Raw genomic sequence first — 27,639 nt, 5'->3', positions numbered from 1 at the left:
CAACCTTTTGGCTTACATGTTATTATAGTTATTGATTTATGTATTTTAGACACCATAAGAATTATTATTATTCTCAGTTAATAGTCTACATTTATTCACATGTTTAACCTTTGCCTTGCTCTTCACCCCATCCTGTGGCTCTGAGCATCTGTCTGGAATAATTTATTCTGTCTGACTAATATCCCTTGAAAATTCCCTTAGTATGAATTTTCTTATTATGAATTATCTCATCTTGTTTGTCTGAGTCTGTTTCTTCTTACATTTTGCAAGATATTTTTGACGGGTTGGCATTTATTTTCTTTCAGCACTTTGAGCGTGCTATGCTGTTGTCTTATAGATCCCATTATTTCTCACAAGATGTGAACAGGATCCTCTCTCTTATGATCTTGAAAAGAGCTCTTTTGTTCTTTTCAAGGTAATAGGTCTTTTCCTCTGAGTACTTTTAAAATGCTTCCCTTGTCTTTGGATTTTAGTAGTTTTACTACATTGAGTTTTGAATTATGGATTCCTTGCATACTGTGCAAGTGCTCTGTAGGGCTTTTTGAAATTGTGGCTTGATGTCCTTTTTTTCCTATCATTATTATTCTCTCAGTCGTTACTTCTTCCAATATTGCTTTAACCTTATTTTCTTTTTCATCTTCTTTTGGGACTCCAAAAGAATATACATTTAGTCTTTTTCAAAAAATCGTATTTCCTGTATCTCTTATGCGTTTTTCTTATTTTCAGTTATTTTGTGTGAATATGCTCTGATGGAATATTTCTTTCCGACATGTTTTCCATTTCACTATTTTTATCTTCAGCTTTGTCAAACCTTCTATTAAACTCATCAGTTTATTCCTTAATTTTAGTAATTAGAGTTTTCAATCCTATAATTTTTATTTGTTAGTCTTTATAGTTTATATATATTGTTGATCTTTTAAAGCTTATTTTTTAATTTCTTGACCAAATTAACACAATTATTATAGAGTCCATGTCTGATAACTCTATTACCTGGCTTCCCTGCGTGTCTGCCATTTCTTTGAGGTTTAGATCACATTGTCTTCTCTTCTCATAGGATTGGTTATTTTTGCTTGAGTGCCAGACATTGAATATGGACAAATTGTAGAGTTCACTTGAGGCTCTGAGTACCGTAATATTCCTGAAGAGAGGGTTTACCTTTGCTTCTGAGTAGTTGTGTCCTTGATTACTTTAATTCATTCAGTGATCAAAGGAAAATTGGAAATTAGGAGTGATAAAATCTCTTTTTGGCCTGTTCTTTGAGTGGTTCAGCCAAACTCTGTGGCCACTTAAGATCCCAACTGAAGGCCTGAGAGTTCCCTGGGGCTCTTCCTCATGGGCAGGTCCTGACTCTAACTTTTGTCCCCTGAGCCTATAAATCTGTTGAAAGTACTTTCTTATCAGCCTATCATGTGTCACCTTCAGAATCATTTAGGATAGTTAGTTCTAAACACTTAGTTTTCTGTTAATGAAATCTCATTTTGATGAAATTTTCAGAGACAACTTTATAGACCTTGTAGCCACCACCTGTGCCTTCTCCACTTGCAAGGATAATACCTGGCACTTAGGAATGTTCAGTAAATATTACTGAGTAGGTGAATGGCCTCCAAGTTCTTTCTACCTCCCAATATTTTTCATTTTCTTGTCAAGTATTGGGCCAATGAAAAGACTTGCAGAGATGACTATTCGTTTAATACTTGCTGTGTGTCAGGACATATAATAAGCACTTTGCCTGCTCTATCTCATTTTCCTCTTCTCAGCATTGGCTCTGGCTATAATTTAATTATTAATGATATTCCTGTTTTGTTAGGAGAGTATTGATTGTCAGGGCACAGTCTGCTCAATCTCAGTTGGCTTCGACGGTGGCATCACGCGTTTTTCAAGTCCAGCTTTGGGCTTCTCAGGATGTAGCATCACACACAGCTCTAGGTAGCTTCTTTAGACTCCATTCCTCAAGCACCCTGTCTTCCACCTTGCAGCGTTGCTATGATCACCTCTCGGCCCTAGTGTTATGATTCTTTAGAGTCTGGACAGTAGGACTCTCCTGGCATTTTTTTCCTCCTGACCGGGACCTGTTGTGGTCACAGATGCGAAAGCACTTGACGTTTGTGGAGAGGTTAGACTTTTAGAATCAACTCTGCCACTACCTCAATATCAAGTTACAGATGTGTTGAGCCTTTTTTCTCACTTATTAAATGAGGGTTTAGACTACATTATTTTGGAAGGCTTTCCAAGCCTTAAGATTACTAGCCTGAGGATAAGACCCATTCTTTTCTATTCCAGTAAGATCTGACTTTGAGGAAATGAGTAGCAATGTAGGGAGTGTTTTAATCATTTATCATCATTTAACATAAATTTAAGTTTCTGTTAAGATTTGGAGATGGACTCAGAGCTGTGATTATTGATCCTAAGTGGGCATCAAATTTGATCCTATGGACTTTTTAAAAAAGCAGATGCTTGGCATCACTGTCTACTAACTGAGTCAGGTTTTCCATGGATGGGGTTCAGGCATCTTTATTTTTAAAATAACCACTCAGCTTGAAAAGGTGGGAGGAGGCAAAGCGCCAAGAGGCATCCAAGGAGGAGGGATGATTCTGAAACTGTCCCACCTGCTCAGATTCGGTGGCCTTGGTTATGGCTTTGTTTTACCACTGATGGTTCTCAGATCTTGGGTCGCTCTTTGGGCCTCACTCTTCTCATCTGTAAAATGAGATGGTTGGGATCAATTCTCCAATTATTTAGAACATGTTATCTGCCTGGTGCTTTGCCAGGCACTGAAGCTGCAGTGATGAAAGAGAGACTTTGCCTTAAAAAAGTTGTAATTTACCAGAGGAGGCAGGCAAGTAATCTAAAAATTTTATTGTAGTGTGAGGTGAGCATAACGAAAGCAGAATTAGAGCTGGCAATGTCTGAGGAAATGCTTCCTGGAGGAGGTGACAGCTGAACTGTGCTTAAAGAATGAGTAGCAGTTAACCTGGTGGGGAAGTGAAGGAAGGATGGTAATTCGAGGAAACAGTGTGTGCAAAGGTATTAGGTGAGAAAGAGAATGGAGTTTGGGGGCATTGGTCAGAGTTTAGGGTACATGTAAGAGTGGAGTAAGGTGATGCTAGACAGTAGAAGACCTTGTGTGCTAACCTACACCTAGCCTTTCCCTCACTTATAGTATTTTAACAGCTAATTACACCATCAGGATAAAGACATGATCAACTTTACATTCTAGTAAAGTCCTCACGTACGCACTGTAGGGAGTAAACTGAAAGGGCTTGAAAATGGTGGCGTGTTGATCATTCAGGCTACTTTAGAAATTTAGTGAAGAAATGGGGATCATTTAACAAAGTGTATGAAATAGACCTTATAGATAGAATGAGAGAAAAGGAGGAGGAATGTGAGTGGAAGGAACTCATTCCTATTTTCGCTGTTAATTGGAAGGAGATGTTTGTGGAAACTTTGAAAGAGCAACATAGGTGAATAGGTGGAAGAAAGAGTTGAAGGAGAAGCAAAGAATTTCTGAGGTGAAGATGATGAGCTGGTAGTGGTGCCAAGACTCCTGTTCCTGTGATTATCTCCTATGCTGCTCATCTGGCTGTCGGAGAGGGATGACAGGATCGACCCAGGATGGGAGTTTTGCAGGCTATATACTGGAAGGCTTAAGGGCTACGGGGTTGAGGTATTGGAAGGCGGTGATTAGACTAATGGCCACATGAGTCTAGGTTGGATAGGAAAGGAAATGACACCTGAAGAAAACTGGAAATTAGGAGAAGATATAGGTTTAAGGGGACTGATTCAAGTTAAGATAGAAAAACAGGTTGGATGGATAGAAATTTCAGGTAGAAAAACATGACAGATGTGGTAGGTAGACACTCATTATCCACGATGAGCCACTTTATGCTATAGAGGCTCTAAAGCTAAAAAATACGAACAAAACAACCAAAACCACATCCTACATTTTCTAGTGTTGCTTGTAGCTAAGGCTCTGGATCTGATTCAATTTCTCCCGGTGGCTTCACTGAAAGGCTAAAGTGAAGATGGTAGATCCTGCTTTTTCTACAGGACACGGAAATTTTCTGCAGTGGTGTTCCAGAGTCCAGTCCCTAGGTTTGTGGCAGCTGAGAAGCAGTGCATATGTCTTCTGATTTATTTGTTGGTGTGGCTCTACCAGATGTGGCATGACTTCATACCCTATAGCTGCATCACTGGTAACTCCTGGTCTTTGACTTGCAGGTGGTGTATTTCCGAGTCTTGATTCTCACTGTCCTGACTGTGGCAGAGGTAGCAGCTGTCCTGTGAGCTAGTTCTGTGGTGGAGTTCTGGCCCAGATCTCCTTGAGATCTTTAACAAGATCTCCTTGTGGCACTCTGTCACTGCTGGACATTCCCATCAACTATGAACTGCTTCTTCTCTTCCTTCTGAGATTTACTCCTTCTCTCTCTCTCTCTTTTTTATCCTGGCCTTTCCTTAGTAATCATCAATAGATTCTCATCCTTTAATTTGGGTCTTAGATTTTGGGGTGTCCAATTTCAGTCACAGTCATCTGTTCTTGCTTTGATTACATTCAAAGTGATGGTTCAGAACCGTTCATGTACAGATGGCTCCCAACTCTCTTTCTCCTGTCTTGGCTTTTCTCTCAACCTCCACTCACTTTGTACAACAGCTTAGTATACATTCTACTGAGACATTCCCATCCCCAACTCTCCAGAGCCACCACATGTAGAGTCACTTTTTTTCTTACCCCAAATCTAATCAGTCTTCTGTATTTTCTTTGCAATCTCTCTTTTGTCTAACGGCATCTTTGCATACCCAAGCTGGGACCATAGAAGTCCTATCCCTTCTCCATATTCCAAATTTGGCACTAAATTCTATAGATTGGAACTGCTTAAAATCATTGTTTTTTGTTCCCTTCTTGCTATCTCCACTGTACTGCCTTAGTTCCTGTTTTATTTGGCCTTAGTTTATGGACAGAGCTTCCTAAAGTGTTTCCCAGTCTTTAGGGTTGTCGCATCTTTAATCTCTTCCCACAGAGCAACCAGATAGATCATTCTCAAAGCAAATATGATCGTCTTATTACCCTTGCTCAGAAAGCCTCGGATGTTCATCCTCTTTTCATGGTTTTCCATGATTGGGCTCTGACTGCCTCATTAGTTTCATCTCCATCACTCTCCCACAGCTGTGACATCTTAGCCAGAATGCTCTGGCTATTTTATGCCTCAGAACCATTGTTTATGCTGGCCCAGGAGTGTTCTTCTTGGCGCTTGGAATATAAAACACATTCAAAGGTTCGCTGCTATTATTGTTAATATTTTAATTTTGAATCTTTTTAGTGAGATATCACCCAAGAATTTTTAAACAAAAATCAAAGCATTCTGACAATTGAAGCTCTAAAATAATGCCCCAGTGGATTACAGTAGAGGTGGGTCTAGTGGTTGTAAAAGAATAGAATGGCTCTTAAGCTAGCAAGGCTGAACTTTAATATGATTAAATATTGGTACATGTTGAAAGAAAGAATGAGTCAATCAGAAAGGGGACTGGTCCACAATGGAGATGTAGAAAGGGCAGCTCAGAGATCGTGCCTATCCGAGCCCTATCCAGGGAAGAGGTTTCCATAGTCCAAAGACTCAAGTTTTCTGTTTATTCCTGCTCTAAAGAAGGCAACACAACGTTGTCAGAGTCTAATGTCTTCACTCATCTGCCTCGTGGGAGTTATTCCCATTCTACTTGATAAGCAATTGTCCAATTATAATTTAGTTTCCCATATAGAGTGTTTATAGAGAAATAATGTAAGACTTCTACAAAGTTGTGGTTAACATTGTAAATTAGCAAATGCTCATTCAGGCATTACTGAGTTCCACCTTTTGAGATGAATCCATTTACACTGCTCCAATGGTAGAGAATGAAGTCTGATCTTGAAGTGAAGCTGACTCAGTGAGGAGAGAACTCAAACCTCGGGCAATTCAATCTTTATTTATAAATCAAGGGTTTATATGTTTTTCTTCTCTATTATTATGATTGTGAGCTTTCTGAGGACAGGGACTGCGTCTTATTCCTGCATGAGCAGGGCCTCTCACAGTGCTAGCAAAGAGCAGGAACTTGAATGTTTGAATGAATAGATTCAGTGATCCAAGAAGTCACTCTGTAGAGTGGAGCTTGTTGAAGAAAGGGGAAAATATTTGAGAGTTCAGAGGTGGTCCTGTGGGATGGAAGAAGTGGCAATTAGCGTGAGAATGTGAGCTTATGACAGGACAGATGAATGGTGAGGCTTGCCCTCTGGGTGGTTACCGAGGATGACAAGTGAGAAAGGCATTCCTGAGACTAACCAGTCTTCGAGTTGGTTTGGTGTGGCTGCGGCGGAAGCATCATGTGAGCTAGGGAGACGTAAGGAGTTACATAACATCTGCTCCCCTTAAGCTTAGCCAGCAGGCTTTGACTATTGCTCAGGCCTCCAAATAGAATGTTGGTGAGGCATTGTGTTCGACCTCTGTAAGGTCCAAACCCCGATTGGTGGAGAAGGTGGAATTGGGCCGGTAAACAGCAGAAGGAATAATTGTTCACCTGGGCTTGGAGTCTTGGCAAAGGGGCTTGGTGCCATTCGATGGTGGTCCATTGAGAGAGATGGGATCCTCTAGGTGGAGGACATTCTGCCTGTTCACATCTTCCTACCAAACTCCTTTATGGACCAACCCCAATCCCCCTTCATGAAGTCTCCCTTCCAGCCTACATAGGCCAAAGGCCTCTCTTCTTAACTCCCATTAGACTTAATATTTAGAGCACTCATTGTAGCCTATAAAATATCCTTCGTCAAATCTTCTGGAGATACATAAATAGTCTTCAGTTATATTATAAATTACCTAAGGTCTAGGGATCACTAGGTTGCTTGTTATTTCCCCATACTTCACAGGACGGCGCTAACTAGGAATGTAACTGATACCCCAAAATATTCTTTGAATTAAGTTTTTTTTGTTTTGTATTTAGGACTGTAAAGAGATTAAAGGAGAGCGGTTTACTTCTGTGGGAAAAAAGCTTTCAGTGAACAATGTCTCGGCAGAGGACAGAGGGAACTATGCGTGTCAAGCCACACTGACACACACAGGGAGACAGTACACTGTTTTAAACAGAATTACTGTAAATATCAGTAAGTATGCTCGTATCCACTGTCTTCACTTCCTCTTGGCTTTGCCTGAGATGGCTGGCTTCAGGCAGAAGTGATTCTTGATCTTGATTTTCCTGAAAGTCAGCAGGCTCTCCAAGAGTAGAAAGAGTGAAGTAAAAGGGCGTGAACAGTTTAGTTTTCTTATCTGAAAAACCAGAATACTCAAAACTCTTGGTTTATTTATGAAAATTAAATGAGTTCAAGCATATAGGGTAGCTATGGGGTGCCTGGCAAAGTATATTCAGTAAATGGCAGATATTATTAATATTACTCTTATTTCTCTCAGCCTTCCCTGGGGTGACTATTTTGGTGGGCCATCCCAGCTTTGGCCTCTCCTGCCTCAGGCGCTGTGGAGTTAAAGATCTCTGGACTTGGTTCCAGGAAACTTAATGCTCGAAGAGTTTCAGTTTTTGACCCAGAGCAGCCACTTTTCTTGAACATATGACCCGGAGATTTGAAAGCAAAATCTTAGGGGTAGAAGAAACCCTAAAAATAATTTAGCTCAAGCCATTAGCTTTATATAGGCCTAGGAGGGAAGCAACTTAGAGAGCTGGTTAGTGACAGAAACAGGGCCAGGACTCAGGCTTCAGTGTCCAGACAAGCGTTTTTTCTTCTAGACACATTCACCGAGGAACTCTTGCCTTGTTGCCTTTTGCTCTTTCTTCAGTGGAGAGTGGTTTTCTAGATTTACTCATCTAAATGGAGAGAACAAAAGGCTGAATATTTCTTTGACTTGGACCTTTGCGTTGGTCACTAATTTCTGTCCGACTTCATGATACTGGGGGATACTTAGCGATTTCCATGGTGTGGCTCTCTGGGGGGATGTGTTCAGCGTGTGTGGCTTGGTGCTTCCCACTTGGGGCCCCTCAGTTAGGAAAATTGATTGTATTAGATTTTATGATTTTTATGCTCCTGGGTTTACGCTAACTGATAATCTGTCCAGAAGTAGGCACCTTCTTCGTCTTGTTCACGGTTGAATCCCCAAAACCTCGCCCAGTGCCTGGCCTGGCCTCGGTGCAGATCTGTTCATTAACTGAATGGTTGACTACTCTCATGCTTTAGTTTTACATTGATGGCTGAGGGAATTCTTTGAAAGGTGAAATTTCAAAGGCAAAATGAAGAATACCTCAAGAGGTCATGTCGGTGCAATAAACATTTATTTATGATCTATTATATGCCCCACATTGTTGGAATCTACTAATTTAAAAAAATAAAAAAACACTGTTTCTTCTATTAGGAAGCTCTCAGCCTGCGGTAGTGGAGCCAGAGATCCAAACGGATCATTTTAACCTTAGGTGGTGAGGATAGAGTTACAGACAGCATCTGGGGAGCAGGAAAAGAATCAGAAGTAGCCACAGGGGTGGCAAGTAAATTCTGGGAAGGCTTCCGAGAGGAAATGTTGAATTTTGAACGATGAATAGGATTTACAGAAGTACAAAAGAATGAGGAGCGGCAGAAGGAAGAATGTAAGGCAAAGCACAGAAGTGTCTGCCATTATAGTTTATGTTGGATCTAAAACTAGTTTTGTTAGAGCGTGTGAGATGAGGAGGAGTGGGAGCTGAGGTCCCAAAGTTAAACAGGGACAAGGTCAAGGGGGCCGGTTGTACGCAGGCTCTACCGTGCAGCCACTGAAGAGCACTTGGATGGGTGTGGGTGCAGAGCGCCGAGCTGCAGCTGAGATGGGTGAGATCAGTCTTGAGGTGATTTGAGCAGGAATTGAAGAGGGTCTTGAGGCCTGGAGACCACGAGGGCGGCTGCTGCAATATCCAGAAGAGCGCTGGGAATCTGAACCTGGGTGGAGGTGAAGGGGGTTCTTCTTCGGGCAGTCATTTAGTGACTCTTCACTGAGCGCTAGATAGAGAGAACGTGATGGGGAGGAAAGCAGCCGTGACCGTGGCTCTGATGGAGCTCTGAAGTCTGAGCAGGGAGGAGAGGAACAGATGAATCAGATGATCCACTAATGAGGTGTGTAACTACCAAGGAGATTAATGCAATGAAGGAAAGGAAAATACAGGATCAGTCAAGGACTTGTTAAGAAGGCAGTGGGTCAGGGAAAGCTTCCTGATAATGGTGATGCCGATGGTCAGGAAGCACTGAGTGGTGGAATGGGCAAGGGAGCAGCCGAGTAAGGCCCTATGACAGGGTAGACCATGCTATGTCTGAAGGGTGGGAAGTAGACGGTTGGCTAGAGTGATGCTGATGAGGATCGTGGTTGGCAATGAGGTTGGAGAAGTAGTCAGGGGCCAAGATTAGGTAGGAACATGCAATCCAAAGCAGGGAGTACAGATTTTGTTCTAAGAACAATGGTGAGCAGCCAGAGGGGTTGAGTGCAGGAGAGTAGCATGGTGTGGCTTACATTTCTGAAATCCCAGTGTGGCTGCTATGCACAGAACAATCCCTACTGAGAGAGGAGGGGCAGTTAGAAGACAGGTGCAGAAACACAGGTGTGACATCAGGTAGGCACAGGCAACATGGTGGTGCTGAAGATGGAGAGATGTGTGTGGATTTGAGGCATTTTAGGAGGTAAAACCCACAGGGCTTAGTGTTGGACTGAATATGGGTGAGGGATGTGGTGAGGTCAGAAAGCTAGGTCTTCTGGTATATGCAACTGACCGGATGGTGCTACTATTTAATGAAATAAGATAACTCTGGAGGAAAACTGGATTTAGGAATGAGATCGTGAGTTTGGTCCTGAGTAAGCTGAGTACTTTGTGCTTTTGAGATGCCCAAATGGAGATGTCAATTGGGCCATGGCCTAGGTGGATCTGGAGCTTCGAGAAAGGTCTGGAGATCCAGCTTTCAAAGTCATTGGCCTCTAGAGGGTAATTGAAGAGGTGGGTGTGAATGAGGGTGTCTAGAGAAAGAGCAGAGAATAAAACACAGAAAGTTTAGGAGTGGAGGAAGGGGCACAGACTGAGAAGTGTTAAGAGGCAAAATTAGCTTGACTTGGTGATTGATAATTTGAAGAGGGTGAGGAAAAGCTGTTGCCTGGAATGACCTCCGGATTTTCGATGCGTGTGATCTACTGGAAGGTGGTACATCAACTAGCCGGTGGTGACTTCTTTTTGGGACATCCAGAATTTGAATAGTTTGTTGAATGTGCAAATATTCTTGTTATCATAAAGAACGTATGTCTTTGCATTTTCCTAGCTTCCCTCTTTTAACTTTTCCTTGTCCCGCCCCAAATATATAGGAGGCATGTGGGGCTTAATATGACTGCTAAATTTTAGTGGACAAAGGGGGAAGGGAAGAAATGGAGAAAGACTAAGGAATGAGGATTCAATACAAGGGAGATGATTGTAAAGTGGGGTGGAGGAATGGAAGAGCTGAAGAGTAACGTAAGATGTAGAGAACACGGAAAAGCAAGGGTGGAGGATGGAGGAGCGGAAGGGAAGATAGAATATTAGGGTCATTATTTCTCTCCATCTGGGACCTAGGTCAGGACTTTGCTTATAGCCACTGTTTAAGAAGTGTATTTGGATTATTAAGTAATGAGATTTTATTATACAGCCTCATCAGTTCATATTTATAGCAAATATATACTAGCAAAGTGAACGCTCTTGGTAGCCCAGCTTTTAGGTTTTTTCCTTAGCGATTCTTTCTGCATTTAATGAATGATATTTCGTCACCTCATGAGTTTTGTTTTCTCCTGAGCAGTGTTTATTGAAGGTCTGTTCTGTGTCATATTTTCTTTACGCTGGCATTGCATTAAAGTGGTTGCAAATGTATTGTATACGACTCTAACGCAATTTTTTGTGGATATGATTTCTTAGCAGAAAAAGTTGGAAATGGAAGAAGAATCCCCAAGATCATTTATCCAAAAAACAATTCAATTGAAGTACAACTCGGTGAGTAAAGTCATTGAAGGCTTTGGAATCACTGAGGGCAGGAATCAATATGTCCACATGTCCTAGTGAAGGTTTTGAATTTCAGGAATGGACACGAGTCCCGTACACATCTGGAGAAAAGGGGGCTCAAATTATTTTTTTAAATTTAAAGGCAATCACCAGTAAACTAAAAACATGTTGAATACCTTCTGAAGATGTACCAAGCGCATTAGGAGAGGCATCAAAACAAAAAATCAAGAGAGCTGAAGCCCGGGGGAGTTGTGGTTGGAAAGGTTTGCCAGTGAGCACAGTGGTCTAAATGATTACTGTAAATCTGTTTATGCAAAGGCAATGAAAATGTAAAAATAACTTCTCAAAGAGATGATCCATAAAGCACAACTACTATTAAGTAATGTTGATCAAGAATTGTGGACTAGGAGCCAGCCCTGTGGCCAAGTGGTTAAGATCACACACTCTGCTTCGGTGGCCCAGGGTTTCTCGAGTTTGGATCCTGGACATGGACCTAGCACCACTCATCAGGCCATGCTGAGGCGGCGTCCCACATAGCACAACCAGAAGGACCTACAGCTAGAGTGTAGAAACATGTCCTGGGGGGCTTTTGGGAGGGAAAAACAAAAGAGGAAGATTGGTAACAGATGTTAGCTCAGGGCCAATCTTCCTCACACACACACGCAAAAAGATGTTGGCTTTTGGCAAAAAAAAACACAACAAAACAGCCCCTTAATCTAAGATTAAAAAGAAAGAATTCTGGATGATATTACCTGAGACTGGAAAGTATATTAAAGGTGTAGCGGAAGTTATCATGCTATATTTCTTGTTTTACACAGGAAGGGGTGGATAAACATTACCTCAGGTTGTGATGCAGGTGGAGAAAAGGGGGCTCAAATTATTTTTTTAAATTTAAAGGCAATCACCAGTAAACTAAAAACATGTTGAATACCTTCTGAAGAGAAAAAAAGTAAATCAAACAAAGTCCTTATCAAAAGACAAATGCTCAGGTTGAGTCAAATAGTAAAATCCAATTACATGCTCTTCTCAAAAGACAGAGATCTAAAAGTACACGACCTAGAAGATTAAAAATAAACATAAGCAAGATATATCTTGCAGAAATTAACGCAAATAAATCAGATTGGCAATATTAATCATTCTATCTGATAATATATTTCAATGCAAAAAATTAAATGACAAATTGAATCATTTTATACTAATAAAAATTACACCACCTCTCAAAATAAAAATATTTTATGTGCCAAATAGCAGTGTATCAAAATACATAAAACTAAAACTCTCAGAAATAGAAGGACAATACAACAAGACAATACAATTGTTTCAATTATAGTGAGACATTTTAACATACTCTGGCTTTGACAAATGTGCTAGTCGAATAAAGATCCAAAAGATTCTAGTGATGTAATAAGAATAATGTGTTTAATAAATCACGCTCATAAACATCCATGAAAAACTCCGAGTCCCAAAAGAGGAAATTATACAGACCACAGGGTCCAATCACAATGTGGTCGATCTAGAAATCTACAACTAAAGTCAAAACAATGATAAATCTCACAAAAATAAAATTCACTAATTTTAAAAATTAAGCAACACCAAATTCATCGTCTAGTTCTTTGCTTTCTTGATTATGTTTAATCCAAAGCCGTGGGTAGAGGCTATTTAGGAAGTAGTGGCAGGGAAAACATGTTAAACTTCACCGAAGGTGACTCATGCTGCACTCTGAACAAGTTTATATCTTTAAATATCGTTATTACTAATAACAAGTGGGGAAATAATTAAAATATGTAAACTAACCATTTAACTCCGTAAAAAAGAGCAACTGAATCACCCCACGGGAGGAAATAAAGACAAAATTAGAAAATAATGAATTTATTAAATGAAAAAAAAAAGCAAGTAGAATTGCTAGGTCCTGGAGTTGGTTCTGGATACAGGGGTTGGGGGAGGGAGAATGAAAAAAGAAGACAGAGACACCTCAGCCAATCCAGACGGCAAATGCAGAGAAACGTGAGTGTCCAAGAGAGACGTGAGGAAGCTTGTAAAGCGATGCACGGGGAGGAAATGGAATCTGTTTAAAAGGCTCTGGACCCACAAATTTTAAGGAGAGTGCTTTTAAACCTTCAAGGAAATAGTAATGCCCATAATGAAGGACCTTGTCTCCACATCTCTCACCCTGTGAATGCTCCAGTGGATTTCATAAACACCTAGAAAAGACAAGCGTGCCTGTGACTAACTCTCTGAATTAACTTTGTCCACTCTCCTGTCTTTGAAAATCCTAGCCAAATTGAGAGAATTAAGAGACAAGAGATGCAAGACTTGGAGGAGGGAGATAAACACACAATTATTTTAAATGATCTGTGGCTATCCAGACATTTTAAGAAAATTCTCAAAAAAGCTATAATCACTAGCAATTGTTCAGTAAAGTTGTTCCAATACAAAGCAAACTTTCAAAGCTAATAGCATTTTTATTTGCCTGAAATAATTGTATGTTATGTAATTAGGAAAAATGATATTTATAATTGCAACAAAAATAACAAAATACCAAGGAATGAACTGAATGAGAAATTTGAAAGAACTGCTTGTATGAAAAAATTGCAACATTTAAGCTAAGACATAAAAAAAGACATGTTTTAAAGAAATTCCTTACCATATTCCTAAATGGGAATACTCGACATCAAAAATATTTCTCTCAAATTAATATAAAAGTTTAATATAATACCAGTTAAATTTCACTGAATGTCTTGAAACTTGACAAAGCATTTCTAAAATCCATGTCAAAAAAATGCTGCAGTCAGGGCTGGCCCGGTGGCGCAGCACTTAAGTCCGAATGTTTCACTTTGGCGACCTGGGGTTCGCCAGTTCAGATCCTGGGTATGGACCTATGCATGGCTTGTCAAGCCACGCTGTGGCTGGCGTCCCACATATAAAGTATAGGAAGATGGGCACGGATCTTAGCTCAGGGCGAGTCTTCCTCAGCAAAAAGAGGAGGACTGGCAGCAGATGTTAGCTCAGGGCTAATCTTCCTCAAAAAAAAAAAAAAAAAAAAGAAAGAAGGAAAAAACATGCTAGAGGGGCCAGCCTGATGGCGTAGTGGTTGGTTAAGTCTGCATGCTCTGCTTCAGTGGCCTGGGGTTTACAGGTTTGGATCCTGGGCGTGGACCATCACTGCTCATCAAACAATGCTGTGGTGGCATCCCTGCAAAATAGAGGATGATGGGCACCAATGTTGACTCAGGGCTAATCTTCCTCAGCAAAAAGAGGAAGATTGGCAATAGGTGTTAGCTTGGGGCCAATCTTCCTCACCCGCCCCCTCCAAAATACTGGAAAGAGCAAGAAATAATTGAGTAGAAGAAATAAAGAGAAACCTTTTCCAGTAAATATCAAAGCTACAATAAGTAAATACTGGTATTTGTATATAAATAGATTAAAGCAACACAACGAAAAACAATAAACAGATGGTAGAATATACAGGAATTTAGTAAAGAGATTTTTGGCATTTAAAAATGTGTAGGGGGCCAGTCCAGTGGCCTAGTGGTTAAATTCTGTATGCTCCACTTCAGCAGCCCAGGTTCAGTTCCCAGGCACAGACGTACACCACTTGTCAGCCATGCTGTGGCAGTAACTCACATACAAAATAGAGGAAGATTGGAGACAGATATTAGCTCAGGGCGAATCTTCCACAGCAAAGGAAAAAAAGTGTAGGGAAAGAGAGGTGTAGTAAATATGTGATGTTAGCATAACTTGTTAAATTTGATGACTATGTAGTTCATCGTTTACCTTCTATCAGACAAAAAGATACATTTTTGATGAATTAAAGAAATACATATAAAAATGAAACCACAAAAGTTTCAGTAAAATAAAGAAAATTTTTTATCTAACCTCAGAATGATGTGCTTTCTAAATATAAAATCAGTGGAAGGAATCCAAAAAGGTCCAAGAATTAGAGTAGGATAAAAAAATGTAAATGTCTGTATATCTGAAAAATGGTAAAGTTAAAATGTGAATGATGAACTAGGAGAGAATGTTTGGATCAAAGATAGCAGAAAATAAGTAATATCATTTCTATATAAAAATATCAACAAATTGAAGAAAATAAATAATCCAAACAAGGCAAATAAATAATGCACAGAGGAAAAAAAATAACAAAATATGAAATATATTCATCTGCAATAAAGGAAATGTACACCAAAACAATGATATTTATCTATGACATTGGTAAAGATTAAGATATGTATAATATTCTTATATTCAAATATTAGCAAGGGTAATGTAAAGGGTGTTCTGATGTATTACTGGTAACGAATATGAGCAATCTTTTTCAAATATGTATGTTTACAACTCTTGAAAGCTTTCCCATCTCACTCCGAGTAAAATTCCAAGTCCTCACGCCCAGCGTGGCCCTGCGGGCTCTGCCTCTCCACTGCCAGCGCTCACGGAGAGCTCGGACCCCATTTACTGTGCCTTTCCCTTCAGCCCTTCTGCTCTGATCACACTGGTCTGCTTGCTATTTCTTGAACATGGCAAGCACACCGGGACCTCAGGGTCTTTGCACTTGTGGTCCCCTCTGCTTGGAATGCTCTTCCCAGATATCCTCATGGTTTGTTCCCTCACTTCCATCTGGTCTCTGATGGATGTCATCTCACCTGACCAGCGTGTTAAAACGGCACACCTCACTCTCACCGTCACACTCCATCTGCTGAACTTTTCTGTTTTTCACAAAAGAACTCATCACGACGTCACAGATTTTGAACTCCTTTTCGGTCTCTCTAATTCTGTTTGCATCTGTGCTCCTTAAGAGCAGGCTTTTTGTCTGTTTCTCCCTGTATCATCAGTGCTCAGAACAATGCCTAGAAGATAGCAAATGCTGAAGAAACAGTGGCTAAATAGATAAATAAATGAATAATTGGTATAAACATTGTAGTGGGAAATGCCAATATCTATTTAGAGCCTTCAGGAATGTGTGTAACTTTTGACTCAGTAAATTTTAGACGGTGACAGAAACAGATTCTCAGTGCTCCTGATATGGAAATATCAGGTACGTTTTTTTTTTCAAGTGTGCTTACTATGCTCAAGGAATGAAAAGACATGATTGAAATTTTCAAAAGACAACTGGAAAATATAAAAAAGTAGCATATCAGATTTGAGGAAGAACAAATAAAAACTTCAGAACTGATAAATACAATAACCAAAACCAAAACCTCCATGAAGGGTTTATAGTATGTAAGACATATTTGAAAAAAGAATTAATGAGTTAAAAATAGGTCAGCAGAAAATATCTAGAACTAAGCACAGAGAGACAAATGAACAGGAAATATGAAGTGAGATGAAAAGGAGGAGAATACAGAGACCTAGTGTATATGTAATTGTAGTCCCAGAAGAGAAGAATGGAGCAGAGGCAATATTATTTAAGAGATGATGCTGAGGCCGGCCTGGTGGCACAGCAGTTAAGTTTGCGCGCTCTGCTTTGGCGGCCCAGGGTTCGCCAGTTCAGATTCTGGGCGCAGACCTACCCGTTGCTTATCAAGCCAAACTGTGGCAGATGTAAAAAAAAAAAAAAAAAGAAAAAGATAATGCTGAGAATGGGCCAAACTCATAGAAGACATTAAACCCAGAGACTCAGGAAGCTAAAGAAACTCAGCAGAATAAATTAAGATAAACCTACACCTCGACATACCATAGTGAAACTGCAGAAACCCCAAAACAGAGGACAAACATCTTAAAAGTAAAGGAAAAAAAAATGCCTTCTGTGTGTGCCAGTACGACTATCGTTTGAATTCTTAACAGAAACAATGGAGGTTGTGTACTGAAAAAAACCTGCTAATTTTATAATCGGTGAAAATATAACAAGCTAAAAATGGTAAAATTTGCTACGCACAATCCTACATTAAGGGAACTGTTAGAGTGTTCCTCAGCCGGAAGGAGAATGTTCCCAGAGGGTAAACCAGCTATGTAGGAGGGAATGAAGGAGCAAATATTGCTGTAAATATGTGAGTGAATCTAAATGAATCTTGACTGCCTAAAGGAATCATAATCATGGTTGTTTATGGAATTAAAAAATGTATGAAATTAGAATTCACGACAGAATTCGCCTGTATATAGGGAGAAGGGTAAATGGAATTGCATTCTAAGACTTTACATTGCTTTAAAATGGACAAAAATATCAATAATATCAGATTGGTAAGTCCAAGGATATATATTTTAATATCTAGAGTAACCCTAAAAGAATAATAATTTTTAAAATATAGGGTTACATGGAATAATAAAAAATAATCAAAAAGAAGGTAAGAGGGAATCCAAAAGAAGGCAAGAAGGAAAAGACAAATGTAGGATAGAAGCAACAAACAGAAAATATATGATATATGTATATATTAAAGATGTATGATATATAAGATATATATACATAAGATAGTTGACTTACCCTGACAAATATCACAAAATGGACTAATTGCTCCAAATAAAAAGATTGTCATACTGAATTTGAAACAAATCAAAACTCTGTGCTGTTTACAAGATGCTTGAAGATAAAAGGATAGAAAATGATATAAACACTAACCAAAATAATGTTGGTATAATTATACCAATGTCAAGGTAGATCTCAAGGCAAAAGTATTATTAGAGGTAAACTGAGATACTTCATAAAGATGAAAAGTTCAATCTTGAACCTGTAGATATGTAATAACATAACCTTAAAAATGTAAAAATACAGACAGAGAGAGAATTACAGGGAGAAATTGATAAATCTACAATGATAGTGGAAGATGTTGACAATTTTCACAGTAGCTGAGAGAACAAGCAAACAAAACATCCTATCATAATTAACAAACTGTGCCTAACAAATGGCCTAATGTTCATAAATTTCGCCGTCACCAACTGCTATAGATTATACATTGTTTCTAAGCGCAAATGAGATGTTTGATAAAATTGACCATACACTGGCCATAGAGTTAGTCTCAACAAAATCCAACAGACTGAAATCATATAACGTGTCTCAGATGACAATCCAGTAAAGTTCGAGATACATAGTAGAAAGACAACCAGAATAACCACATGGTTTGAAAACAATCAAATAAAAAAAACTTCTGAGTAGCTCATAGATCAAAATAGAAATTGCAATAGAAATCAGAAAATAATTTGAAAGTGAATGTTAATGAAAAGATATCAAAATTGATGGGATGCAAAGATTTTCTTCGAGCAAAATTTATAGCCTCGATTATAAAAAGGAAATGATTGAAACATCCATGAGCTAAGTGCTCCCCTCTAGAGACAGGAAAAGAGAAGCAAAATATACCCGGAAAATAGAGAAATGATGTGATTGTAATAGCAGAAAATAGTGAAATAGGAAATAAACATACTATTGAGTGATTAACAAAGAAAGAAGTTGGTTTTTTGAAAAATGAAATAAAATTGATAAAGCCCTGCATGACTGATTAAGAGAAGAGAGATGGCACAATCTGAAGGAAAAAGAGGCCATCAGCAAAGATCATATAGGCATTAAAAAATCAGAAAAGAATATTCGGAAAAACTTAGTGTCAAACAATTTGAAAAATTTTGTAAAACCAGCAAATTTCTATAAAAATCAACACGTAGGATCAGACGCAAGAAGATAGAGAGTTCTGAACAGTCATAACCATTAAACAAATCTGAAATCTTCCCCAAAACAAAATTCTAGATCCAAGTGGCTTTACTGGTGAATCGTACAAAACATTCCATAAAGAAATAACATCAATTTTAAACAAATTGTTTCAGAGTGTAGAAAAAGAGAAAACAATCCTTAAGTCATTTTATTCGGTCAGGAAAACCTTGACACCCAAACCCAACGAGGACATTATCACAAAGGAAAATTTCAGGCCAGTCTCACTTGTAAACACAGATGAGAACTTCTAAGACAAGTATCAGCAAATTGATGCAACGATACCTGTGGGGGATGCTACAGTGTGACTAAACTGGGCTCAAATGAAAAATGCAAATTTGTTTCACACTAGCCAATTCATCGTTTTATTTTGCATTATCAAACTAAAGGAGAAAAATTAATGCACTTACTTCAATAGATACTGAAAGGTCATTTAGAAAACTTGAACCAAGAATTCGTTATTTTAAAAATATAAGCTCTTTTAAAACTAGGAATGGAAGGGAACTTCCTGAATCTGATTTTTAAAATCTATTTTTAGAAACTTACAGAAACAGCACACTCAAGACTAAACTATTGAACACTTTTCCTTTGTTTTGAGGAAGAAGACAATCAAAATCTAACAGATTTTAGTTTTTGCAGAATTTAATGTTGATTATAACATGAATGAAAAATGCAAAGATCAAATAGTAGTCAAGACACTTTTAATGAAGAGGAACTGGATGGGAGGGCTTACGCTACCCGATTTCAATATTTATTAAAAAGTTACGGTAATTTAGACAGTCTTGTACCGGTACAAGGATAGACAATGGAGCGGAATTGAAGGCCCAGAAACAAATCTGCACATCCAAGGCACTTGATTTTGGTGAAGTCGACACTACGGAGAAGTAGGACAAATACAGCCTCTTCAATAACTGGCCCTGGGCAGTGGGATGCAATATAGGATAAAGGGCAACTTGACCCCTGTCTCACACTGTTTATAAAACATAATTTCAAGTGAATTGTAGACCTAAATATGACAAAACAATAAATTTCTAGAAAAACATCTTCATGATTGGGCTAAGTAAAGATGAAAAAAATGACATTTAAGTTACTAGTCTTGAAGGAAAAATTGACAAGTAGGACTACGTCAAAAATAAGAATTTCTGATTATTAAAAGACATTAAAAGAATGAAAAGACAAGCCTCAGACTGGAAAAAGACACTGGCGGTAAGTGAACAGAGGCCTCATATCCGGAACTATGAAGAACTCCTCCAAGGTCATAAGGAAAAGACAGCTTGGTAGAAGGAAAGACACAGCAGTTGGACAGAAAGTTTACAGCAGAGGAGCTCCACGTGGCCAATGAAGGTATAAAAACGTACTCGGCCAGGTGAAATTAAGGGAAATGCAAATTAAAGTCACAATGTGATACCAGGACACATACATCAAGATGGCCAAAATAAAATAGGCTGGCAATACCACGTATTGTGGAGCATGCAAAGCAACAGGAACTCTCATACGCTGTTGGGCAAAGGGTAAGCTGGTGCAGCCACTTTAGAAAACAGTTTGTGCATATCTTCAACTTCAAAAGAGATGCCAGTCTATGATCTATCAATTTGATTGGTAGAAGAGAATGCATACCCAACATGTACGTGGGTGTGTATATATGAAATATGCACACGGTGCCTCAGAAGGCATGCAGAGAGTTCGGAGCAACCGTAGGCACCCGAGGCAAACACTGGAAACAACATAAATGTATATATAGCAACAGCAGAGGAAATAAGTAAGTACTAGTATATTCCCTTGTCTGAGTGGAGTATAGCCACATGCAACAGCATGGATGAACACCACAAATAAAATGAAGCTAGTGGTCAGGAATGAATACATAAGTGATAAAACACAAAGTAGGGAAGGGGCACGTGTCGGGTGTCTGGGTTCTGGCAATATACTGTTTGCTTGATGGGGTGGAGTGGTGTGAATATTTGCTTTACAATAAGTCAGTAACTTCACATTAATATTCTATATTTATCACTATGTGTGTGTTATATTTCACAAAAACCTTTTTAAAAAACTTAATACCACCTAGAACAAAGAGACTTGAAGTAGACAGTTTAGAAGTAAAGTAATTTTTTTTGGTGAAGAAGATTGGCCCTGAGCGAACATCTGTTAGCAATCATAAGAATAGTTTATACTTTGAAATTCTTCATCTTCAACTCAATTCTTAACCTACCCAAATGCAGTTTCCTCTCCAACCTCTATGCAAAAATGCTTTGAGAAAGGGTGCCAATGACCTAATTATCACATCCAATTCACAGCTCCTTTTGCTTGAAGAAGATTTTCGCTGAGCTAACATCTGTGCCAATCTTCCTTTGTTTTATATGTGGGTTTCTGCCACAGGGTGGCTTGATGAGTGGTATGTAGGTCCAGGCCTGGGATCCGAACCTGTGAACTACGGGCCGCCAAAGCGGAGCATGTGAACTTAACCACCAGGCTGGTCCATACAGTAATGTTTTTTTATGTGCAGTAACTGGATGGAATTTATCAGGCTCATGGCGCAAAATAAAGTGGAAATATAAATGTATTAAATATAATTTGTGAATGTGTATGGAGGCAGGATAAGGGAATGAGGGGAAAGGGTAGGGGTCAAAACTGGTGAAGGAGATTTGTCACTGGATTTGGAATTAGAAACCCAGAGTTCACATTGCATTTCTTCCTCTAACGTGGGACTTTGGGCAAGTCACTCCATCTATCTGAACTTCTGTATTCCCATCCGTAAAATCAGGATAAAAGCACCTCCCCTTTTCTGCCTTGTAGGGTTGTTTTGGAGATATAAACTCTGAAGGGGAAAGTGTGGGTGAAATGCTTTGTAAACTGTAAAGTCCTTTGCTAAGTTTGCTAAGAGCAGAAGTCGTGTTTGTGCCCCTGATGTTGTGGAGGACATGGGGCAGAAGCTGCTGGCGTTTGGCAGCAGGTGGGTAGCTCTTTACAGTGGACATGATGGAAGCTTGCTTATCCCCATGATCCCTCTCCTGGGAGAGGATAAAGTCGATTAACCTTGTCCTCGGGAGTATTTCTGGTAATGAAAAGATATCAAGGCTCAAAAGCAAGGTGCCTTTGTTAACCAGCTTGTTTTTTATAGAATTTTCATTTCATATTTATAAATTTGCTTTTTATAGGCTCCACCCTTATTGTAGACTGCAATATAACAGACACGAAGGACAATACCAATCTACGATGCTGGAGAGTCAATAACACTTCAGTGGATATTTACTACAGTGCTTCCAGACGAATCCAAGAAGGAATTGAGTAGGTGTTTTGTTTCTCTGGCTTCCCTAACAGCTAGCAAGGATTTCTTCGTGCAAATTATTGTGGTGCGAGTACTACTCTTTTTAGATGGTTCTCACTACCCCCTCATCACTCCTTTTGGCTTTGTCTTTCAAAGACCTTCTCAGTGCTGTGTCTGGCCAAGCATCTGGTCTGAAGGAGTGTGAGGTGCTCATGTTATCAATCCCGCTTCCGTCCTAGTTGCAGAGATGAGGCAGAACATGAAGTATGGACTTCAAGCAACCAGGTCAATTTCTCTCAGTTACTGTGTAAAATCAGCCTCATTTCTATTTAGGTACGTTATGAGCTCTAGGCCTTCAAGGCTTAAAGAGCAAAGCAGCAGCAACACGGGACTTTTAGGGGAGACAGTACATAATCATTAGCTAGTTGAGTGGTATAAACATTATTTATGGTGGTAAAAATTGAGTGTTGTAAAACAAGACTAATGAAGTCAGAGGCAGAAGAACTTGTCTTGGGCTTTGCAGCCTAGTAAGTTAGGATAAGTGGAGAGAAACAGGGGGAGGCCCTTTAGGTGAGCATGGTGTCTGTAGTTAACAGCACCATGCCCGCATCACTGTCCAGAAGAAATGGCCCGGAGTGCTCTAGAGTTTCGAACTTTATTCTTCAGCCGAAAGATTATAACACAATCACGTGTTGCTTTACAATGCGGACACATTCTGAGAAATGTATCATTAAGCAATTTGTCATGTCAACATCATAGAGTGTCCTCACACAAACCTACATGGTATAGCCTACTCTACACCTAGGTTGTATGGTACTAATCTTATGGGACCTCCGTCGTATATGGGGTCCGTCATTGACCGAAATGTCATTATGTAGCACAAAACTGTATGTTGGGTAAAATAGAACTCATGTATTAATGACTGGCTCTTTTATTTTGTAGAAATGAAACTTCTTTTCAGGACCATAAGTTTTACACAGTGAACATAACCTTCTTAGAAGTGAAAATGGAAGATTATGGCCATCCTTTCACATGCCATGCTGGAGTGTCGGCAGCATACTTCGTGTTAAAACTCCCAGGTAATGTTCCAGTGGGTAACATACTGCTCAGAGTGTTCAAAATGATGGCAAGGAAATACGTTTGAAAGATGTGACATTAAACGCTCAGTGTAAGGTTACAGAGTGGTATTAAATAGAGATGCTCAATGTGAAACCTGGGGAAATTGATGCCATTTCTGACAGTGTTCTTGGACGAAGGCTGTGACTTTGTTGCAGTACACTTTGAAAGTGCCGTATTAATATATGTTGAGATTTTATGTATCAAAATTCTAGAAAAGAGTTTTCCTTTATTAAACCTGATTGTTCAACTTTTATAATCATGTGCTTGTGATTTTCAGCTTTTAATTCACTTATTATAAATAATTTGGTGTGAAAATAAAATGCCTATGTATATTTTTATCATATGACTTTGTAAAATTATCTGTAGAGGCTGAATTCTGATATTTGAGCAGGAGAGCTCCAAGCGCCATATATGTACACAAATTGCGCTCTTAACGCTGTCCAGAGTGTGGATTACCCATTGGAGGTAACTGTCTTGGCAGAGGATAGATAGCGAAACACGAAATCACAATCTTGAGAACAACTTTAAATTCTTAATGTATCAGGGGACGTGGATGAAGGACTTTGTAAGATGTTGATGTGTGGTTTACCAAGACGGCTTCTTTTTTAAATTCTATTAATATCAACTCTTTTTTTTTTGGCTAGCTACATGCACAAGAGAGGGCTTGAATTTGCCAGTGTCCCTTAAGGATCAGTCAAACCCACGTTTGCTTGCCTCTGGCTCAAGTCCTACCAGAAATGTTTTTCGATAACTTAACGTAAAGCTTTAGTTTGGTGGCTGCTGTGTGGAGCCAGCAAATGTGTCTTTGCCCCGCCAGGATCCTGGACTCGTGAGTGTCCGTCACCTGCCTTTGAATAGCAGTGCTCAGGGGTATGTCCACAGCAGCTTGCAGTCCTGAGGTGGGCTCATTCTAGACCTCATTTTCGTGACCTTCAGGTCAGGTCATTTCCAAGACCTCTGTCCCAGCTGCCTTCACTGGGAGTGAGTACGCAGCACCTCCTCTCCTCACTCTGGACCCATGGGGAACCCTCTTAGGTTGCATCGGGCAGAAGCAGCCTTGGACTCATCAGCCACCACTGTCCCTTTTTCCTCTTCTCAGGGCTTTTCCTTGTCATAGGAAGTCACTTTTGATCGCTTTTCCCCTAATCAATCTTGTGCCTCCCATCTCTTTCTGGGGCACATCTGGGTGATTCTTGAGGTTTTATCATCAGTGCTGCTCTTTCTGCATTCTCGTCCCTGATGATCTCTCTTACTCTCATGGCTTCAGCTGTCAACCCTGTGCAGGTGCAGACAGATTCTGCATCTCCAACTGTATTCTTCCTTCCCGTAGGACAGGCCTGCATTTCCGACTGCCTACTGGACTGATTCTGAACTTTATGTAAAGAGAATTATACAGTATGTTTTCTTTTATGTCTTGCTTCTTAGTTTTATGGGGTTCATCGATGTGTCAGTGATGTAAAATGTGGCTGTAGTTAATTTATGGTCTTTGCTGAATCCTATTCCGTTGAATCAGTCAGTCACAATTCATCCATTCTGCTATAAATATGTCGTCATTTGAGTTGTCTCCAGTTTGAGATAGTTAACAAATGATGCTGTGCTGGATATTCCTGTGTGTGTGTCCTGGTACTCATGCAGAAGCATGCATCTGTCATTAAAAGTAGAATTTCTAGAAAGAGTACCTCAGGGTCCACCCCAAAGAAAACAGAGAGAGCTGATTGTGGCATGACTGGGAGATTGCAGGAGACCTGAAGTGGCTAGGACTGAAATCTGTCTCAATCTAGAAGTTTGAGATCTTTGTTTAGTAGCCTAGACTGAAGATGACCAATATGGGTTTCCATGTCAGTACTGACTACCTGGAAGCACTGTGCTCAGAAGCACTCTGCTCAGAAGGATTCACCAGGCTCAGGGTAACTAATACCGTAATCCATTAACACTTGCTGATCACGCAGGAGGAGGCGGAGTGGATGGTCTCCTTTGTTTTAAGTCAGTTAGGAAACCTGTGCTTGCTAAATTCGTCTTTGTTCCTATCAACACTTACTTTGTATCTCACATTCAATGTATTTTTAGACATGTGCACTGTTTTGTTTCCCATAACTTCTTAGGAACATTACCCCCTTAAATCCAAGTCTCGTGTTTGGTTTACTTGTGGCCAGAAGTAAGGTTACAGCTTCTCCATTTGACTTCCTTATTTTTGTTGAAGACACCTCCAGAGTTGAATCTTTTTTGCTTTGTCTGAGCAGGGTCACTAGAAAGTTGTTTAGATCGGGTGTGCTCTTCCGTGAATTCCTGTTAATCACTGTTCTCAGCTACCATCTCAGTTTAAGGCTGATGGTAGCCATATGGACCCAAATGGTGAAGACCAGCTTTAACAGGACCTTCAACATGGCCCCTGGGGGCTCATCAGTGAGTTTCCCACTTGTTTCAATTCCAAAACTCATACTCCCTTTGAACTTATTCATTAATTTCCTGTTTCCAATTTCCTCGACTTTGAGCTCCTTTAAAGAGCGGAGGGTGTCAACATTCCTGAATATGATGCATGATCAGCTCAAGAATTTCAAGCCGTCACTCCAGGCTACAGGGCCTTCTGGGATCTAATAGCTGCGTGGGCATGGTCTTCTTTCACAATGTTTACAGTACCAAGATCCCTGAAGCATACATTAAAGTCTACCAGACCCAAGGGGAGAGGTGGCACTCTTGCTCCAAGAGCCAGGAAAGGGCAGAGAGAAGTAGAGAATGGGAGGGAAGGGAGAATCCATCTAATATTTAGAAGCCAGAGGTTCAAAGCAGTGGTCAGGGTCCGTCTCGGCACCAGTGTGCAGGCAGATCCACTCAGCTGCGCTGGGACTTAATCAATGGATTGATTTTTCTTCAGCACGGAATGTGTTTTTAGTTATTGTGCTTTCTTATGCCGTGTATTTAAAGACAAGCAATAGTACATAAGCATGTCCTTGCCCTCAAAATGTTTGCAACAAGGTGTGGCCTAGGGCCAGTTGTGACAAGCTCTTCGATAAGCATTTAAAAAAATGAAAGTACTCTGGGGGTTCAAAGTAAGAGAATTTCCCCTTCCTCCTGTCCCCAACACTTTCTGGTGGGGCGGAGGATCAGAGGGAGCTGATGAAAGAAGTGGCGTGTGTGGTGGCTTCTAAGAACAGGTTCCCCTTTTCTCCTGCTCTCCTTCCTAGAGGCTCCGTCTTGGGCAGCACAGGTTTGGGCTGCGGTAAGGGAGAGAGCAGTGCTGTTCCTCTTCTCAGACATGTGGGAGCCTGTTCTCGGGGACTTGGAGTTCCAGAGGAGCTGGTTCTGCTCCTTGGCCACCTCCTGCCCACTGCTTTTGCCATAATTGCTCTGCAGCGTGCTCACAAAGCAGAGCAGGGTGTCAACGCCCTTCCTGAGCTGTGTCTCTGACAGGCGCTCAGCCAGGAGTCTGCTGGCACAGAGAGGATGAAGGGGGAGTCTGGCTGTTGACCAGTGTAGTAGAGGCAGCAGAGATGGCTTCCAGGGGAGGCAACTGATGGCTCTTTATTTATGACTCGAGTCCTGCTGCTGGGTTTTGAGTAAGTGGGAAAGCAGTTATAACAGTGTTACAATCAAGAATGTGCCACTGGGCCGGCCCCGTGGCCGAGTGGTTAAGTTCGCATGCTCAGCTTCTGCAACCCGGGGTTTCACTGGTTTGGATCCTGGGCGCAGACATGGCACTGCTCATCAGGCCACGTTGAGGCAGTGTCTCACATGCCACAACTAGAAGGACCCACAACTAAAATATACAACTATGTACTGGGGGCATTCGGGGAGAAAAAGCAGAAAAAAAAAAAAGAAAGAATGTGCCACAGAACCACCTGGAGAACTTTCCCAATGAACGTGCTCAGACTCCCTCTCTGGAGAGTCTACTGTGGACCAATAGGACCTGACCAGGAGTGTTTCGACAGCATTCCTCGTGCAATCGGAGTCGTGCTGCATGGACTTTTGGGTGCTAGGGTTCTGCAGAATTTCCCTCCCCAGGTTCCCAAGAGCACTCGTTTCCTAAAACTCGTGGTCCAGACCAGGTTGTTCTACTCCCATACCTGTTATTTATCTGTAAAGAAATATTTAAGCAGTATCCTCATTGACATCGAATACGTTTCCATTTGTCATTTGTACCGTGATCTGTAGTAAAGTGTATAATTGACTCTTTGTATTATTATTATATTATTTTTCTTTTGCTGTCATTTGTAGTTCCAGATTTTCGAGCTTACCTTATAGGAGGGCTTGTCGCCTTGACAGGGGTGGTGGTGTCTGTCTTGTGCATCTACAACATTTTTAAGATCGACATTGTACTTTGGTATCGAAGTGCCTTCCATTCCACTGGGACCATAGAAGGTAAGTGTGGGTGACCACTGAAAAATGCCTCATAATTGGTATCTGCCCACCCGTATAAGCTTTGTAAATATACTTTATCATATAAGGCAGGAGGGAAGGAAGGAAGAAAGGAAGGAAGGAAAGAAGGGAAAATGATGAGAGCTGGCCTCACGGAGTGCTGTAGGAGCAACTGAGTCAAAGTCAGGAAAGCACTGAGCGGGGACCTGGGGCACAGGGGGGCTTCTTTGCCATCTGAAGATCCAAGCAAGCTGCCCCTGCCGCTGTGCCCCGGGGTTTC

General features: G+C 40.3%; 1 protein-coding gene across 13 annotated transcripts in view; it reads left to right on the top strand.

Moving 5' to 3' along the window:
• IL1RL2 (interleukin 1 receptor like 2) overlaps window positions 1–27,639 on the top strand; it is a 50,630-nt gene that overhangs the window by 10,790 nt on the left and 12,201 nt on the right. For 9 of the 13 annotated variants that reach the window (XR_011426268.1, XR_011426272.1, XR_011426271.1 and 6 more), the window contains 5 exons: window positions 6,964–7,123; window positions 10,915–10,989; window positions 21,778–21,907; window positions 22,830–22,966; window positions 27,219–27,362. Coding sequence is in view for 5 of the 13 variants with exons in the window: in XM_023618507.2 (XP_023474275.1) it covers window positions 6,964–7,123; window positions 10,915–10,989; window positions 21,778–21,907; window positions 22,830–22,966; window positions 27,219–27,362 (646 nt within the window). In the remaining 8 variants the exon portion in view is untranslated. The remainder of the gene's footprint in view (window positions 1–6,963; window positions 7,124–10,914; window positions 10,990–21,777; window positions 21,908–22,829; window positions 22,967–27,218; window positions 27,363–27,639) is intronic. The other 4 variants (XR_011426274.1, XR_011426273.1, XM_023618508.2 and 1 more) reach the window with 1 other exon arrangement.

Source organism: Equus caballus, chromosome 15 (genome assembly GCF_041296265.1).
Source record: "Equus caballus isolate H_3958 breed thoroughbred chromosome 15, TB-T2T, whole genome shotgun sequence".
Lineage (NCBI taxonomy): Eukaryota > Metazoa > Chordata > Mammalia > Perissodactyla > Equidae > Equus > Equus caballus.
The sequence above is the reverse complement of the archived record's forward strand: the minus strand, read 5'-3'. Positions and strand labels throughout refer to the sequence as shown.